Source organism: Erpetoichthys calabaricus, chromosome 15 (genome assembly GCF_900747795.2).
Source record: "Erpetoichthys calabaricus chromosome 15, fErpCal1.3, whole genome shotgun sequence".
NCBI lineage: Eukaryota > Metazoa > Chordata > Cladistia > Polypteriformes > Polypteridae > Erpetoichthys > Erpetoichthys calabaricus.
Genome location: NC_041408.2, coordinates 32,742,296 through 32,761,428, shown reverse-complemented (window position 1 = coordinate 32,761,428; position 19,133 = coordinate 32,742,296). Strand labels below are relative to the sequence as shown.

Below are 19,133 nucleotides of genomic sequence, written 5' to 3'. Positions count from 1 at the left end.
TCCTTGTCTTCTTAGAGAGTCAAGCCTGGGGGGCTGTCAAGAGGCAGGGCCTGTTGAAGCCCATTGTGGCACTTCTTATGTGATTATGGGCAATACAAAAATAAATTGTATTGTACTGTATTGTATAATTCCAGAGTGTATAGTTGGGTGTAAGGGCTCTGTGTGTTGATGAAATCCTGCACTTTTCTAAGTAAATGCGGGGAGATGTCTGTATTTGTTGGCTATGATTGTGTTTGCTTAAGCGTTTAATTGGAACAGCTAGACAGATGATTATGTTATTGAAGCTGTCAGCGGTGTGTGTGTGGTGTTTGCTTCTTTCGTCCTCATCTCATTTGAAGACATATATCCTGTGTCTGAGGAGGTTATCAATAGAGGCTCACGTGGACTGTAAAAGACAAGGAGCTGTAGATACTGATTATGTGTCCTGAAACATTTATTCTTGTATCTCCTGTGGCTGATCACTTTGGGGTGTGTGGTGGTGTCTTGCTGTCTTATCATTTGTTGTTCTGCTATCAGTGATTGTCGCATTTTGTGTGCCACAGTTGATGTGTGTGTCATTGGCATGTTGAATGTGCTTCAGTGTCACTGTTTTTATCAGTTTGTTATATGTTGGGAGATGTTTGTGGATGTGCTGCTGTCACTTTTCTGTCAATGTTGCCGGAGTTCGGTTTATGTCAGCAATGCTGTATGCATGCCACGTGCCCTCACTTCCATTGTGTTTGTGTGTCATGGCGTAAGCTGATGATTGAGACCAAGATCGAGCTTCAAAGGTGCATGAGTTTTTGTGTGACAAAGATCCCTTACAATTTTATATATAGAGAGATTAATCTACTTGTTTAATTTGCTGGTCTTTTTATCTTCTCTTATTCTGCTTTTAGAAAAAAAGCATTATTGTTAGATTTACATCCATTAGAATTTTAGAAACATTCATATTTTTGCAACAGTTTTAAATTCTTAATTGTCTTTTCCTATTCATATTTTTCTATGGAGTTTGCTCCCTTAATTGTTAATTATAATAACAATTAACAATGAACAAATGAGACACCAGAGCAAGCAACACAGACTGATGAAAGCTTTGACACCAGAAATTTCAGAACTGAGTTTGTTAAATTGTATTCTAATGTAGCAAGCATTTATATGTGTTATCTGTTGGTCCTGCAATTCTCAGCTGTATAAGAGGTTTGGGAAATGGATCAGTGGATGCTTTCTTAGGAGCTTTTACTAGTTTTCATTCCATGTAGTTTCTTAATTATGGATCAGCACCATGCAGGAGAAAGCATAGAGAGGTGTATATACTAAATCATGTGTAGTGTAAGGCCCACTCCCCTGTGAGCACACACTCACCTGTCTACTGTTGGACTTGTCTGCTACCAAAGTGCTCTTTTACCACCACTTTTTTGTTGAACACTTCTCTTCTACTCGAGAAATGCGCATGCAGTCCATTCTGGAACATCTCCAATTGTCTGAAGTGCATGATGCCACTTAACTAACACCATTTCTTAAATTCTTTTTTTCTGAGCCAGACTAGAAAGCCCCTCAGTGTCTCAAAAACCACCTCTTAAACAACTAATCCACACATGTAGCTTATTCAAATATTATTCTTACAATTCATTGATTGTGCATTATAAATGATCTGACAGTCACTGCACGTATTGGTACATTTGTCACAGTAAATACATAGTCAAGCTGTTGTCTCATTGGTCTTTAGCAGTATTAAATGCACAAATCTACTGTATCATCATAACGCTAAAGATAGGAAAGTGGTTCTGTGGAAGGCAGTTTCTTTCAGTCCATGTAACTAATTATACACCCCCATCGTTTTTAGAACCTTAGAACTATCTAGATGAGAACAGGCCATTCAGTCCAACAAAGCTCGCCAGTCCTATCCACTTAATTTTTCCAAAATATCATCAAGTCCAGTTTTGAAAGTCCCTAAAGTCTTACTGTCTACCACACAACTTGGTAGCTTATTCCATGTGTCTATGGTTCTCTGTGAAAAACTTCCTAATGTTTATGCGAAATTTACCCTGAGTTCTTGATGAACTAAAATAACAGTCTCAATCCACTGTACTTTCCCTTCATAATTTTAAACACTTCAATCATGTCTCCTCTAAATCTTCTTTTGCTTAAACTGTATAGGCCCAGCTCTTTTAATATTTTCTTCATAATTCATCCCCTGTAGCCCTGGAATCAGCCTAGTCGCTCTTCTCTGGACTTTGTCTAGTGTTGCTTAGTCTTTTCTGTAGCCTGGTGACTAAAACTGCACACAGGACTCCAGATGTGTTATAAAGCTTCAACATAACCTCCTTGGACTGGTACTATATAATCTAAAATTTTGTTAGACTTCTTAATGGCTTCTGAATGCTGTCTGGCAGTTTATAGTGTCAAGTCCACTAAATCCTTCTCATAAGGTGTACTTTTGTTTTTCAGATCTTCCATTGTGTATTCATACCTAACATTTTGACTTTTTACATGTTATTCTTTACGTTTACATTTATCTGACACAAATTTGCCCAAGCCTGTAGTATGCTATCTAGGTCCTTCTGTAATGATGTAATGGATTCTAAATTATCTGCTAATCCACCTATCTTGGTATCATCTGCAAACTTAACCAGCTTGTTACCTATATTCCTATCTAAATCATTTATATATATTAAAAATAGCAGCAGCCCTAGCACTGACCCCTGTGGAACACTAGTCTTAATATCAGTCAATTCTGAGACCTCACACAATCACCCTCTGCTTCCTGTGTCTGAGCCAATTCTGCACCCATCTAAAAAGATCTCCCTGAACTCCCACTTCTTTTAATATGATGCCCAACCTCTCATGTGGCACCTTATCAGATGCTTTCTGAAAGTCAAGGTATCTATACATATATTTCAGCATGTCTGTCTGTTGGTTGGTTGGTTGGTACGTTTACATCAGTGTTTTGATTGGCTGAACGAAGCACTGGGAAGCGAGTGACCAATCGGATTAAAAGAAAAGCTGAAGGAAGTCACTCGACTGAAGAAGACGAAAATGCAAAAAGAAATAAGATTTTGGATATTTCAAGTGCTCAAACTACACCTCAAGAATTGCCAAAAACGAAGAAACCAAAAAGAATTTTTACTGAAGAACAAAAACTGTGGAATAAACACCGACGTGCAGTACGACAAGGTAGTCGTGCCCGTCAAGGACGGGCTGCAGGCGACTTTTATCAGTGTTGCAGGGTAAAAGTCATTAAGTGCAAAATTATTTGTACCATGATTAAATTTAGTAATAAAATGTTTTTTGTTATTTGTGTTCAAATCTCGCAGCAGAGACAAAAAAAAGAACACCAACGAGTTGCAGCTTACAGAAGCAACCGCACGGAAGAACAAACACAATTGGTTCATGAAATTGAGCGTCTGCGATTGCAACAAAAACGTTCTACTGCCTTAGTTTGAAAAGATTGCCACGAGGATCAAGATGGTCTTTACAACAATAATGTAGTGTACCCAGGGATATCCACTTAAATACTTGAATAAACATAGTTTACGTATTCGTTAAGTATACATTGATTGTGTTAATGATTCATAATTTTATTTTGATAAAGATAAGTCGTTTGTTTTATGACATGTAACACTTTCATACATGACTTAAACTAGAAACAACTTTCATTATGTTTATTTTTGCCTTGGAACTAAGATCCATACAGCTCAGGTGGTAGAGTGCACACTACCCTTGGTCGGTGGTTCGATCCCGGATGCCGGAACAAAGTTAGGACCTAACACCACCTACTGTCCGCCTGGGTTCGAATCCCAACTCTTCGTGTGGCACAAATAACAAAAAACATTTTATTACTAAATTTAATCATGGTACAAATAATTTTGCACTTAATGACTTTTACCCTGCAACACTGATAAAAGTCGCCTGCAGCCCGTCCTTGACAGGCACAACTACCTTGTATAATAATATTTGCTCCACTTTGATCATATCCTTCTGTTGCCTCCTCCTAGAATTCCAGCATGTTGGTAAAACACGACCTCCCTCTTCTGAACCCCTACTGACTGTTTCATAAAACTCCTGTTCTTGCATTGTGTTGCTCAGTCTTTCCCTTAATAATTCCTTAAATTATTTTCTTCCAGCTGACATCTGATAAATAGTCGCATTCTGTTCCATAATCTCGGGTTTCTGAGCATGTTTAAAACACATAAACGGTGTCTATAACAAAACTTACAGAATGTTTACTTTTTACAATAAGGGCCTTTCTAAACCTGTACCTACAATAATACGGCCACTTTTTGAACTTATTAATCGTTCTTCCAAGCAGCAAGAAAGGAACCACTTTGTAATCACTTACACAATCCAGTCGACTGCGAGCATGAGTGACAAGTCGTTTGTTGGGAGGCCGATGGCTTCTAGGATAATTGCAATGGTGATGATTCCTCCAGCAGGGACTCCTGCAGCTCCAACACTTGAGGCGGTTGCAGTAACACTGCAAAAAAATGAACGGTAACATGAGTCAGATGTGGTCACTGCTTCCTTGACAGACAGCGCTCATTCACTCTTGGAACTCAAATCCTGCTTTATGTTCTTGTGCTCTACCCTCTTACTTGCACTTAAGCATTTCATAATATGGGCCCTTAAATGTGTAATACAATAAATATCACGTAGTAGGGTGTTGTGTCAGGATGCCATGTATAACATGGAATGGAGGGTCCTGCTAGTGTATGTAGCTTCAGTATATTACCTTTGTAGGAAAATCAACAAAAAATTTTGTGGACTAGAAAGTAATGAGTGGAACCTCTCAGTCTTCTAACTTTTTTCCTTTTAAATTGTTTTATAAATTTTACCTTGAAATAGTTATTTAAAAATGAAAAAATAAACATACATACAGTACATACATATTGATCAACTGTTAACCACCCTTTATTTGCACTTCATTGTTCACTACCATCTAGTTAACAAAACAGAAATTAAAAAATTGAAATTCTTAACCCTTATAAAACTGAAGCAAAAAATCAGATACTAATGAACTTTTGTACACTAGAAGCCAGGGCATCAATGAGCACCTTTGATAAGAAGTTCATACAATTTTTTCCTGAGTGAGCTGGTGTTGTGGGGTACAAAATCTGTACATTTTGGTTTATATTTCCATTATATTTTGTTCAAGACAAGACAACAGATGGACTAAATTCAGGACAAATCAAAGCATGTCTTCCTTCCAGTTATATCTTACTTTTAAAACAGTTGTTCCAACAAAGACAGGAAGACATGCTGGTGGCTCAATTACTTTATAACCTGAAAAGGATGGACATCTAATTATTTTACACCCTGGGAAAGGAAGCTCTGCCGATACCTTGGAGGAAAACCAAAAAAAGTTTTATTGTTTGGAAAAACGGACAGTGAATTCATTCATCATATTGACAGCCAGCCAATCAGAATATCTATCAGTCATATCTTGCAAAACACCTCTGGTAGAATTTTAGAATAAATATGCCTTGTCTGAGGAGTGATTAAGTGAGTAAGGAAGTAAGGAACTAGGGAGGAAGAAGAAGAGAAACAGTGACGACGGAAGAGTGACATCAGAAAAGAAAACATAGACACTGTGGTGGATTGCCGGCTTTCGATTCCGGCTGTCACCCCCAGGCCGCCAGGAGGAGCTCTCCCAACAGCCTGAACGTCCCCCAAGTTCCAGCAGGGCCTCATGGACTATGTAGTTTTTATACGCTGCCCTGCTGGATACCTTGGGGGCCACCAGGTGTCGCTGTAGGGGGGCTCGTAGGCTCGTATGTGCCCTATAACCCGGGAGTACGTCACGGTCACGTGACAGGAAGGAACGACGTGCTCCCGGGGTGAAGAAAAGAACTGTTTACCCTGACCTGGAAGGAATACAGACTTGTGGGTAATGGAACAGAGGCACCTCCGGGTCAGGGTGTATAAAGGACTCATGGGAAAGCCCAGATACTGAGCTGAGCTGGGAGGTAGGGTGGCGAAGTGTCTGGGAGAGGAGGATTGGTTATTATTATTGTGAATATTGAATATATGAGTAGTGTGGAGTGGAGGGTGCTTTGTGCACGTGATTGTACAATAAACAAGAATCGTACTTTTACATCGTGTTTGGAGTGGTACCTGAGGGTTCAAGAGGTGGACAAAAGCCTCTACTGCGACAACACATATGACCAGTTTTCATCCAATCTTCAGTTAGCAACATTTTCATGAACATTGATTGCTCAAAAAAAGCCACCTGCGACATTCATTCTTGTGATCTTTACTTTTTCGTAAGCTTTTTCTAAAGACTATATATATCCAGACGTTTCTATCAGTACTATTTTCTATTATTCTTTGTTCCACTGGTGGTATTATTATTCTTGTAATAAACACCATGCTGCTTTTAACTTTCTATGCTTTGTCTTAATGTCTAGAGTGATTGAAGTAATAAGTTAGATTTCTTTGAGCACCTGGTGCAGCCAGAGATTTGCCATCACCTCTGTGCTGCGAGGTTTATTAAGGCTGAGGGTGTGAGCTCCACTCAATAGTTAGGGAACAGTACGTAAAGTAAGGTATTCTTGGCTGATAAATGCCCTACAGTCAAGGATGCTGAGCCTTTGTATGTTTAAATGTATTCTTGTAGACCAAAAGTAATATTTAGGTCTGAGATATCATTAACACATTGTATGTTGTTTGTGCAGATAATAAGTAAGTCTCTTGAAGTGCTGAGAGAGTAACAGGCTGTGTTATTCCTAAAGCACTTGTGTGGTTTAAAGTGGTAAAGGTTAATTAGCGTGCGTGTGTCAATCATGGGGCTCTGTTGTGGTCTGTTTGTATGCGTTTAACTATGTATGTGTGTGTTCATCTTAAAATGCAACAGTAGACCAACCCGATAACGAACTTGACGAGTACACTTACCCTTGGGAAAACAGGTAAAGGGGAAGTACAGGGAAATAGTATGATAATACAGCTGGGCTGAGCCAACAGCTTACATGAGAAGTTCAGTTACACAGAAGTTTAAAGAAAGAGTACAATGAACACTAGCAAGCCCCCCACTGCCCCCTGTTTTAGGCTAATGCTTCAACATAATGCTCTCCATTCCACTAAGTTAAGTTCATGGTTTTAGGGAGCCAGGGCCTATTTTGGCAGCAATGACAAAAGGCCAGAAGCCAGCCCTAGTTTGGACAACACATTCAGTTATTCGCAGGACCCATTAATCCGCACATCCATGTGTGCAAAATTGGGAACGATCAGTTATCCAAGTATGAGCATTTTAAACCATGTGGGAGAAAAAAATGAACCATGAACCAAAGCTACACATACACAGGGAGAAGGCACAAGCATTGGGTCCATGAACTTAGGGTTTCCATGAGGCAGTTGCGCTAACTACTGTGTCACTGGACTTAACTTAATAAATGAAGAACATTAATCCTGTAGATTTCGTGCTAGGCAGAAAAAAGACAATTTTAGTGACTTACAGAATAGTGAAGATCTGTCCTGCATTTAGTTCAACTTCATTTAACTGGGCAATGAAAACTGCAGCGATGCACTGGAAGATCGCCGCCCCGTCCATGTTTACAGTTGCTCCAATAGGTAAAATGAACCTGCTGATTCTTTTATCGACACCGTTGTTTTCTTCAATGCACTTGATCATAGAGGGCAAAGTAGCAGAGCTGAAAAAGAAAAATGAAATCAAAAACATACAGTGAGTCTCTGTGTGGTGTTCTCTGTGGCGAGCAAGTCTGCTCTTACTAAGAGGTACAAATTTATTATCAGAGGGGTCCCAAGTGCTCGGCATTCTTCTCAAAAGTGGAAAAAGAACTATGCCATTCTAGATTGCTGTTGCATAGAGCCAGTCATCACAACTCACTGTGTCTGCTGCTTGTGCCACAAAGAACAATGTTCATGATCTGCTCATCCACTCTGTAACTTGTAGTCAAAGCAAAGCTTACCCTGGACTCAAAGACTCTGTAAGGTGCATATATTATCTTCTGTGAATATGCATAGTGGACACCCCTGCCTCTATTTACTCCATTTTTGGAATTTCTTTAAACATTTTTGTGTATTTATTTTTTTTATTATTCTAGTTTTGTGTCCTGTTTCTTGCATGTTCATTACCATTTTGTGCCTAACTTTTCATAGCCATGGCCATATTGTTTATACAGTTGTTACTATAACCTTTGCTGGTCATAAGATTTGGAGATAAGTGACATGCTGGGTCATAATCACTCCTTCTGTAGAAGGTACAGAGCTCAGGGGCATGCATCAGAGCTTTGGATGGAGGCAACTTTAGTGCAAGAGAGGGGCTGAAGAAATGAGTTAGTGTTAGGCAGGACCTTTGTAATAATTGATTTTAGTATACGTTTCTGGTTTGCTTTTTTAGTTTTTAGATATTTTATTTGGTTATTTCCATTCTGCCCTGTCTCCTGACTAAGATTCTGTTTGCTCATTTTATTATCTACTAGCTAACATAGCTGAAATACCCAGCATTGCCCAGGAGGAAAATAAAGTGTTTTTTTTTTAATTGAGAAAAATACAATAAAAAAACACAACTTTAAAAATAAAAATAAATTAACAAACAATGAAGACTCACTAATGTGCTTCTCTTGCAGTCTTGTATGTATGTTATCATCCAGCTGACGCTCAGAACCAGCCAACTCTATTTAATTTCAAAAGCAACAGGGGCACAGTGGTGTGCAAACATAAAGAATGCTGGCAGTCACCTCCAGTTCGCCCTCTGGTGGTCATTCCGAGTGAGAACTGGATAATAACATGCATACAAGACCGTATAATCACCCCCCCCACCCTACCCAGAAGGGGGTGGGTTAGGGCTGATTTCACCCTACAGTATTTTTAGTCAACCAATGAGAAACGTGTACCAAGTTTCATGAAAATCGCTCCAGCCATTTGGAAGTGATGCTGGAACATAAATACATACACACACGCATACATTGAGTTTTATATACTGTATATAGATTGTCATGGGCACCAAGAATGGGCTCATGTTCCAGCTGGGATGGTTCATAGTACCCTGCCTGGTTGGGAGGCCAGTATAATGTAAGGACAGGGGGAGACCACCTGCATTGACTATTTGCTTGCCCGATTCAATAGGCAGTAGTCTCTCTGGGTTTTGGTTTCTGCATAGATACCCACAAGGCAAGCTGGGAATTGCAGTCCAGTCAAACAGGCTTGCTGAGTTCCATGCGTGCCACCAGGGGGAGCTGCAGGGACAGACCGCCCCAACTTTAAGGGTCTGGCATTAAAGGGGTCTGATGCCTCACCTTAGGAAGTCAGAGTTGGGAGGTGGAGGATGAAGGTCACCTGGAGGACTGGAAGAAGAGGAAGACAGAAGAAGAAAAGAGAATTGTGTTTGGGTGTTTCTGCAAGTTATATAAAAAGTCTTTGGTGAAGGTATTTGCTAAAATAAATTATTTATTTGAACCCAAGACTTTTGTTGGTGTTTGGTGTGTTTGAGAGCTTGGGGCTCATTGGCGTCCCCTACAGGTCACAGTATTTGACATAAACACACCAAGTTACAAGATGGTATTTTTCTGCAAAAACTGAGTTGTTAGTATGAATAAAGCAGTTAACACCAGCATTTTGCTTATTTCTCGCAATGTTCTGCTTTTTGCTGTACTAGCAAAACTAGCATATTTATATCTTCAGTAAGTGTAAATTGAGCTAAAAATGATATAGCATGTAGCTGTGCAGAACAGGCAATGATAGCCTTCAAGAAACTCACCAGACTTTCTACAAAATCTTTGATTCAAACTATACTAGTCGGGTAATTTCTGAATTCCATTAACAAATATTAATGAGATAACATCTGTGCTTCCCAGTTACTGTATTGCAGTAAGAGCAGGATTAGCAGAGACGGTCACCCAAACATACATCATCAGTTGCCTTAATCAAGTTTTAGGGTTGCAACAAACCAGGAACCAGCCATGGGTGGAGTGCCAGTAACACCAATGCACTTATTCACATTTATTTATTCCAGAAGAGTTTAGAGTTTCCAGTTAACCTTTGGGTTCAATCCATTGAGTTGCTTGTTTTATGTGCTCTGATAGTCAAAATATAACGGCTAGGTTATACTGTATACAGTATATCTGATGCATGCTGGTCTCTCCCTGAATAATATTTAAATCAAATCAATTGAAATTATTTCTCATGCAGCCTGGAGCTCCGTGCACATACATTAAATGGCTTGTAATAAAAACACGTAATGGCATTCGTCCATTTACCACATCTGCTCTGTCCATTGTGGATTTCAGAGACAGAGACTATACTGGCAGAACTAAGCATAAGGCATGAAGCTCGGGGTCACTGTTATGGCTGACAGCCCATCAGACCAGAATTGAAACAATTCAAAAATTACTGGACAGAATGTCAGTTCTTTGCAAGGCACACGGTTGTTTACTCGCAGTGAGTGAATTTAGAGTTACCAGTTAGCCTAACCTGCATATCTCTGGGTTATCGATGGAAAACCAGAATAACTGAATGTAGACATGGGGAGAACATGCAGACTCCACAAACAAAGTAGCTGGGTCCAAATTTGAACACAGTCTGCTGGAGCTTTGAGTCAAGTGTGCTAACTGTGTCGCAGAGGAAGTTAATGGTCCACCTAAAGTAGCATAAAAGCAACACTCAATGTGTACTGTCATGGATGGCCGGGGACCCTGCCTGGCTGGGACGCCTATATAAGGAACCAGCAGACACTACTCCGGGAGCCAGAGTCGGGAGGAGAGGGACTAAGCTTGCCGGAGAGGAGTAGAGGAGATAAAGAAGAGAGATTTGATTTCTGTTTATTTGAGTTTGTGCTTGTGCTTAGTGTGGGACTGTGTTGTGAAGACGTAGCCCACAGAGGAAGAAAATTAAAGTTTTTTTTTTTTTTTTTTTTTTTTTTTTTTTATGAGTGTGCCTTCCTTGATTGTCTGTGTTGGGTTGGCGCCCATATAGCACCTTTTTGTTACAGTACATATAAAGAATACAGAAATGTACGGTGAGTTAACAATAAAAATCTATGGATATTTTGTAATTGGGTTCTTGCATTTATTAAGAATTATGATGTTAATAAATGGTAATGTAAATAATATTAAACTGTGCTTCCTTATTGACTTTCTTGTCTTTTATTTGTAATGTACATAATTCCATTCATTTGCCACTGTAGGATATTAAAGTTTATTTATATCTAGAAACACACTCCATTCAGATGTGTCTTTTCACACAATAAAAACTTATACTCAGATCTCTTTCACAGTGGCTAGAGCTAACAATTGATTGCCCAGGGATAGAGACTCCATGCAGATGCCAGGCAGAAAGTACTGCTGTGAAAGGCTGAAGTAAGAACCAGGTGGGGCAAGGCAGTGATATTAAACACTGTGCCGCCAGGCTGCCTGACTGCTTGGTATGTCATCTGATTTACACACGGTGTGTTAAAACATGCAGTTCCTTTTAACTTTCTTAAACTTGTTTAAGTTTCCATATTGTACACTTGACTATTATTATTATTATTATTATTATTATTATTATTAGTTGTAGTAGTAGTACTATTATATATTGTACATTTGATATTGATCAATGACACATGCGCTTTGAGTACTTTCAGCCAACAAAATATTCAGCAGAAGTATGTCAAGAATTTAGGTCAGGGTTAGGGTTATTATCTACAGCTTGATGACTTTATAATGCCTGACTGTGACTGTGACTGCTCTTTTTATCTTTAGCCTAGTCAGAAGTTTCTTTCTTTTTAGTCATTCTTGTGTAAATTTGAGCCTGAGGTTGTTGTGTATGTCATAATACAATAATATTTCTGCATAAAAGTCAGATTTACCCCATATTTAATCCTAACTGGGGACAAATAATGATCTATCTATCTATCTATCTATCTATCTATCTATCTATCTATCTATCTATCTATCTATCTATCTATCTATGTAAGTTGATGAACATATTAGAAAACAGATAACAATAAAATCAATATAGATTTTCAGAAAAATGAACACACCTGGAGCAGGTGGCAAAAGCAGTTGCAAAGGGAGTAATCAGGCCTGAGAGAAAACTGAAAGGGTTTTTTCGGGTGAGTCCAAAGTAGATAAGAGGCAGGACTATTCCACCATGTATTATGTGCCCAAGAATCGATGCAAGTATATATTTTCCAAGACTGGTGACGAGGAGAACAATGTCTTCCATTTCTACAATTTTGCTTGCTACCAGGAACGTGATTCCAATAGGAATATACCTGCAAGGAATAAAAGGGAACATGTCAGTTGCTTTTCTTTTGAAAGACTAGTTCAGACAGGAATTAATTGGTGGTTCTTAGAATCACAATACTAATTTCTTAGAAATATCCATTCCTCCTCTAATTTTTAGGTTAGAATTATTAACACAAATGACTCTGTCACAGGGTAGGTAGCCCTGGCCCTGGAGCGCCATAGTGGCTGCGGGTTTTTATTCTAACCATTGTCTTAATCTGAGACCAATCCCTATTCTTAATGGAAAATGTCATTTAAATTAATGACTTGTTCCAGCTCTCCATCTCCCAGTTATGTATATCAATTCAATGTTCACTTTGCTGTGAAAGTCATACATTCATCCATTCAGAATCCAGCTCAAACATATGGTGGGCTGGGGTCTACCCCAGAAACACTGAATGTAAAGCAGGGAGCCCTAGAAGAGGTGCCATTCAATAACAGGGCACCTTCAGATTCAGAATTATGTTTATTGTGTTTGCCACTGAAGTCAATTTAATTTCAAATTCAGGTCTAACCAAGCTGATGCAAACTGTTTATTAATCAGAAGCCAATTCTTGCTGTAATTATTATTTGTGTATTAAAATGTGGCTTATCGTTATGCTTATCCTCCCAAGTCAGGCATTTCCATCAGTGTATATGTTACTTTTCTGATACCATGAACAATACATTTCACAGATCTTCGATCCACTTGTAATTTATTTTCTTCTATATATCTAATTAAACATCTACCTTATGTTGAGCACAAATGCCATATGTATAAAGTGGCCTTAGTTAGCTATTGTCTATGGCAATATTTACACCTCATTGTTAGCTGGGTCCCGGCTAGAAGAAATAATTCATCACTCACAATCTTTAACATAAATGGAAATGAAAAAGAAAACTTTTGTGCACTAAGCCCTCTACCAACAACTAACACTATTGTAAATTAATAGAAAAATTAAAACTCCACTATTAAAAGAAGTCAGAGAGCTAAGACTAGATAAATGTTCTAGTAATCACAGGTACTGACTTGAAGTTAAGAAAAAGCTCCACAGAAAAGCCACAGTGACACTCCTGGACCAGCAGGCAGTTCACCGTTAGAAAGCTGATGACATTTCACAAGCGTTGCTACATTAAGCAGTGAAATCAGTTAACTACTCAATTAACAGACTTAAAGATGCGTGGTGTAAATATTGTTGTGCATACAGAATGTCTGTCTCGCAGCCTTCTCATTTACAAAGCACACAACCAGTCTCAGAATTCAAGTGAAGGGGAAAATGAGCCAAAAGTGTAGCTCAAAGTTTTCTGAATATGGCCCAGCGACAGCTGAGTTAACACCACATACATTTCCTGGCACTGAAAATACCTAATCTCTAGCTCTTTAAATGATTTAATAAGAGCAGGCGCCCCCCTTTGAGCTGAGCCGTCTCATACTGTGTTTTAATAATCTGCCAGTAAATGACCAGATTAGCAGTCACTGGAATAATTTCACAGAACAGCAGAAAAAAAAAACTTTTTAAGGTGAAGGTGGAAATGCAGATGTCACATGCAGAATAATTTTAAGCCTTCTTGTTCCATGGTACAGTGAAAAGGTACAGTCCTCGTAATTTATAAGACGAGACCAGGCCTCATGTACAGCAAAGGCATCCAGCAGGGTTGTCCTTTAATGAAAATGTTTATTTGATATTTTATTTATTAAACTGTAGAAGTTCAATAAATAAAATATAAATATACATTTATAGGTAAAATGCAACATATAAATTACTGTTCACGTAAAATATGGAGGTTTTCATGATACATTTATGCTGACTTTATTAATTTCCTAATATGTCACAGTAGCTGCTAGGCATTTGTGGTCAGTGCCAATGTGACAGACATGTGACAACATATTCTGTTCATTTTTATTATTTAGCAAGGCATTAATGTCGCTGTTATTGGTCACCTGCTTATGTTATTGCACCATGTTCTTCAAGTTCTCTGCACAATAGCTGGAACTTTTTTCTCCTTCAACAAAGAGTCAACCTGTGACATCTCGCTGTCCTCCAGCCAACACCTTCACAATTCTATGGGTTCCTTCCAAATTTTAGCAGTTTCCTTCATTTTAAGTATATTTAGCTCAATTCACATAAGTCACTAAATATGCTTGACTGCAAAAAATGTTTTCACTCCTGTCAAATCACTTTTGGTATTGTCACAAAGAATTCTTTTGTACAGTTAGGTCCATAAATATTTGACAGAGACAACTTTTTTCTAATTTTGGTTCTGAACATTACCACAATGAATTTTAAATGAAACATCTCAGATGCAATTGCAGTGCAGACTTTCAGCTTTAATTCCGCAGGGTGAACAAAACGATTGCATAAAAATGTGAGGCAGCTAAAGCATTTTTGTAACACAATCCCTTCATTTCAGGGGGTCAAAAGTAATTGGACAATTGGCTCAAAGGCTATTTCATGAGCAGGTGTGGGCAAGTCCGTCGTTATGTCATTATCAATTAAGCAGATAAAAGGCCTGGAGTTGATTTGAGGTGTGGTGCTTGCATGTGGAATATTTTGCTGTGAACAGACAACATGCGGTCAAAGGAGCTCTCCATGCAGGTGAAAGAAGCCATCCTTAAGCTGCAAAAACAGAAAAAACCCATTCGAGAAATTGCTACAATATTACAAGTGGCAAAATCTACAGTGTGGTACATCCTGAGAAAGAAAGCAAGCACTGGTGAACTCAGCAACGCAAAAAGACCTGGACGTCCACGGAAGACAACAGTGGTGGATGATCGCAGAATCATTTCCATGGTGAAGAGAAACCCCTTCACAATAGCCAACCAAGTGAACAACACTCTCCAGGGGATAGGCGTATCGATATCCAAGTCTACCATAAAGAGAAGACTGCATGAAAGTAAATACAGAGGGTGCACTGCAAGGTGCAAGCCACTCATAAGCCTCAAGAATAGAAAGGCTAGATTGGACTTTGCTAAAGAACATCTAAAAAAGCCAGCACAGTTCTGGAAAAGCATTCTTTGGACAGATGAAACCAAGATCAACCTCTACCAGAATGATGGCAAGAAAAAAGTATGGAGAAGGCGTGGAACAGCTCATTATCCAAAGCATACCACATCATGTGTAAAACACGGTGGAGGCAGTGTGATGGCTTGGGCGTGCATGGCTGCCAGTGGCACTGGGACACTAGTGTTTATTGATGATGTGACACAGGACAGAAGCAGCTGAATGAATTCTGAGGTGTTCAGAGACGTACTGTCTGCTCAAATCCAGCTACTGTAAATGCAGTCAAATTGATTGAGCGGCGTTTCATGATACAGATGGACAATGACCCAAAACATACAGCCAAAGCAACCCAGGAGTTTATTAAAGCAAAGAAGTGGAAAATTCTTGGATGGCCAAGTCAGTCACCTGATCTTAACCCAATTGAGCATGCATTTCACTTGTTGAAGACTAAACTTCTTACAGAATGGCCCACAAACAAACAGCAACTGAAGGCCGCTGCAGTAAAGGCCTGGCAGAGCATTAAAAAGGACGAAACCCAGCATCTGGTGATGTCCATGAGTTCAAGACTTCAGGCTGTCATTGCCAGCAAAGGGTTTTCAACCAAGTATTAGAAATTAACATTTTATTTCCAGTTATTTTAATTTGTCCAATTACTTTTGAGCCCCTGAAATGAAGGGATTGTGTTAAAAAAATGCTTTAGTTGCCTCACATTTTTATACAATCGTTTTGTTCACCCCACTGAATTAAAGCTGAAAGTCTGCACTTCAACTGCATCGGAGTTGTTTCATTTAAAATTCATTGTGGTAATATACAGAACCAAAATTAGAAAAAAGTTGTCTCTGTCCAATATTTATGGACCTAACTGTATGTATTATAGCTGAGGAGAGAGTTTGATGCTCATTTCTAATCTCAAAAAAGATGAGGTTGTTGAGCAGTTCCTTAATATTTATGTGGAACATTTGGTGCTTTACTTACTGGATTGTTCTTTAACATATACAGTACTTTATATACAAAATGTGTGCACTGAATTGTAAATATGGGATAAGTAATTAAAAAAACAGTATATGAAACAAACAATTTGTATGGAAAAATGTTAATAAAACCCAAGGCATATTTAATTTACCACCTTATAAAAAAGGCCATAAAGCTGTACAAATCCAAACATTGATATTGGTGCATTAGCTTACCCTGCTAATCCCAAAAGTCATCCATCCATCCATCCAGTTTCCAACCCGCTGAATCCAAACACAGGGTCACGGGGGTCTGCTGGAGCCAATCCCAGCCAACACAGGGTGCAAGGCAGGGAACCAATCCCGGGCAGGGCGCCAACCCACCGCAGGACACACACAAACACACTCACACACCAAAGACACACTAGGGCCAATTTAGAATCGCCAATCGACCTAACCTGCATGTCTTTGGACTGTGGGGGGAAACCGGAGCAAACCCACGCAGACACGGAGAGAACATGCAAACTCCACGCAGGGAGGACCCGGGAAGTGAACCCGGGTCTCCTTACTGCGAGGGCAGCAGCGCTACCACTGCGCCACCATGCCGCCCCCATCCCAATAGTCACTGATTATCAATTTCAGTGATGATGTGTGTTTCTTTTTTTAAATCCCATCCCATCCCATTAAAGCGAATAGAGAAGCTTTCAAAATATATACTGTACAACAGGGGTCTCAAACTCAGTGGGATATATGGACCGCACATGGAAAAAAAGTGCTAGTCGCATTGATTTCTAAATGATCCAAATACAGTACAATATTATTGTTAATCAATTATTTGAACCACAATACTACATTACTACAATAATACAGCTAGGTTTATGAGTTTACACAACGTGCTTATTATAAAATGTTTAAATGTCGTTAAATGCAGTCTGACTGCTCAGTTGGCAGCATTTGCAGACACAAGAACGTCAAGACTGGGCTTGATGTCATGTGTGGTAGCCAATTGCAATGTTGCACGCAGATGCTCATCTAGTCCACAATCTCCATCTGTAAATCTTCTGAAACGCAAGCAACGTTCGCCGCAAACGGAGATGCAAAGTATGCAAATTGAGGTTCAAGAGCCCGGAACTCCTCAAAATGTCAATCAAACTCTTCAGGTAATTCAGAAATGATATCTAAGAAATATTTCAAACGGTCTGGTTCAACGCGTACCAACGACTGTATAGCTAAGAAATGAGCCAAACTGCCCGACCTGCTTTGGATCCTGGAGCCTCAAGTTGAGTGTGTTGAGGTGTTCTGTGACATCTGTAGGAAACGCTAAATCTGATAGAAAAGACGGATCATAAAGTTGGCAAACGTCTTTATTTTTCAATGCCATAAAAAGTGCGAACTCCTGCCTTAAAGCAAAAAATCTCCTCGATACGTTTCCCCGACTCAACCATTTGACTTCAGTATGATACAGCAACTCTCCATATTCAGTGTCCATATCAGACAAGAATGAAGTGAACTGCCTGTGGTTGAAACCTCTTGCTCGTATTAAATTAACCATCTTAACAACAATGTCCATAACTTCTTTCATTTGTAGACTTTTGCCACACAGCGCTTCCTGATGCAGAATGCAGTGTACTGCAGTAAAAGATAGATAGATAGATAGATAGATAGATAGATAGATAGATAGATAGATAGATAGATAGATAGATAGATAGATAGATAGGGGAAATTCACATACTTCAGCAGCAGTCTACTGATAAAAAACAATATTAAATTAAAGAGTGATAAAAATGCAGGTAAAACAGACAATAACTTATAATGTTAACATTTACCCCCCCGGGTGGAATTGAAGAGTCGCATAGTGTGGGGGAGGAACGATCTCCTTAGTCTGTCAATGGAGCAGGAAAGTGACAGCAGTCTCTCGCTGAAGCTACTCCTCTGTCTGGAGATGACACTGTTCAGTGGATGCAGTGGATTCTCCATAATTAACAGGAGCCTGCTCAGCGCCCGTCGCTCCACCACGGATGTCAAACTGTTTAGCTCCGTGCCTACAATAGAACCTGCCTTCCTCACCAGTTTGTCCAGGCGTGAGGCGTCCCTCTTCTTAATGCTGCCTCCCCAACACACCACCGCATAGAAGAGGGTGCTCGCCACAACTGTCTGATAGAACATCTGTAGCATCTTATTGCAGATGTTGAAGGACACCAGCCTTCTAAGGAAGTATAGCCGGCTCTGTCCTTTCTTACACAGAGCATCAGTATTGGCAGTCCAGTCCAATTTATCATCCAGCTGCACTCCCAGGTATTTATAGGTCTGTACCTTCTGCACACAGTCACCTCTGATGATCACGGGGTCCATGAGGGGTCTGGGTCTCCTAAAATCCACCACCAGCTCCTTGGTTTTGCTGGTGTTCAATTGTAGGTGGCTTGAGTCGCACCATTTAACAAAGTCCTTGATTAGGTTCCTGTACTCTTCCTCCTGCCCATTCCTGATGCAGCCCACGATAGCAGTGTCGTCAGAGAACTTTTGCACGTGGCAGGACTCCTAGTTGTATTGGAGGTCCGATGTATATAGGCTGAACAGGACCGGAGAAAGTACAGTCCTCTGCGGCGCTCCCGTGCTGCTGACCACAATGTCAGACCTGCAGTTCCCGAGACGCACATACTGAGGTCTGTCTGTAAGATAGTTCATGATCAATGCCACCAGGTATGAATCTACTCCCATCTCTGTCAGCTTGTCCCTAAAGAGCAGAGGTTGGATGGTGTTGAAGGTGCTAGAGAAGTCCAGAAACATAATTCTTACTGCACCACTGCGTCTGTCCAAGTGGGAGAGTGATCGGTGTAGCATATAGATGATGGCATCCTCCGCTCCCACCTTCTCCTGGTATGTGAACTGCAGAGGGTCGAGGGCATGGCGGACCTGTGGCCTCAGGTGGTGAAGCAGCAGCTGCTCCAAAAGGATCCAACAAAAGAAAGCTGGTTTTGTTTTGCTTTCAATAATCCCAC

The 19,133-nt window shown here is 39.8% G+C and overlaps 1 protein-coding gene across 1 annotated transcript in view; it reads right to left on the bottom strand.

The window, feature by feature from the left end:
* The window catches only part of slc1a4 (solute carrier family 1 member 4), a 153,972-nt gene that overhangs the window by 66,716 nt on the left and 68,123 nt on the right, over positions 1-19,133 (bottom strand). Inside the window, exons 5-7 of the mRNA XM_051919690.1 lie at positions 11,957-12,190; positions 7,431-7,625; positions 4,322-4,456 (exon numbers count right to left, since the gene is read on the bottom strand). Of these exons, the coding sequence (XP_051775650.1) occupies positions 4,322-4,456; positions 7,431-7,625; positions 11,957-12,190 (564 nt within the window). The remainder of the gene's footprint in view (positions 1-4,321; positions 4,457-7,430; positions 7,626-11,956; positions 12,191-19,133) is intronic.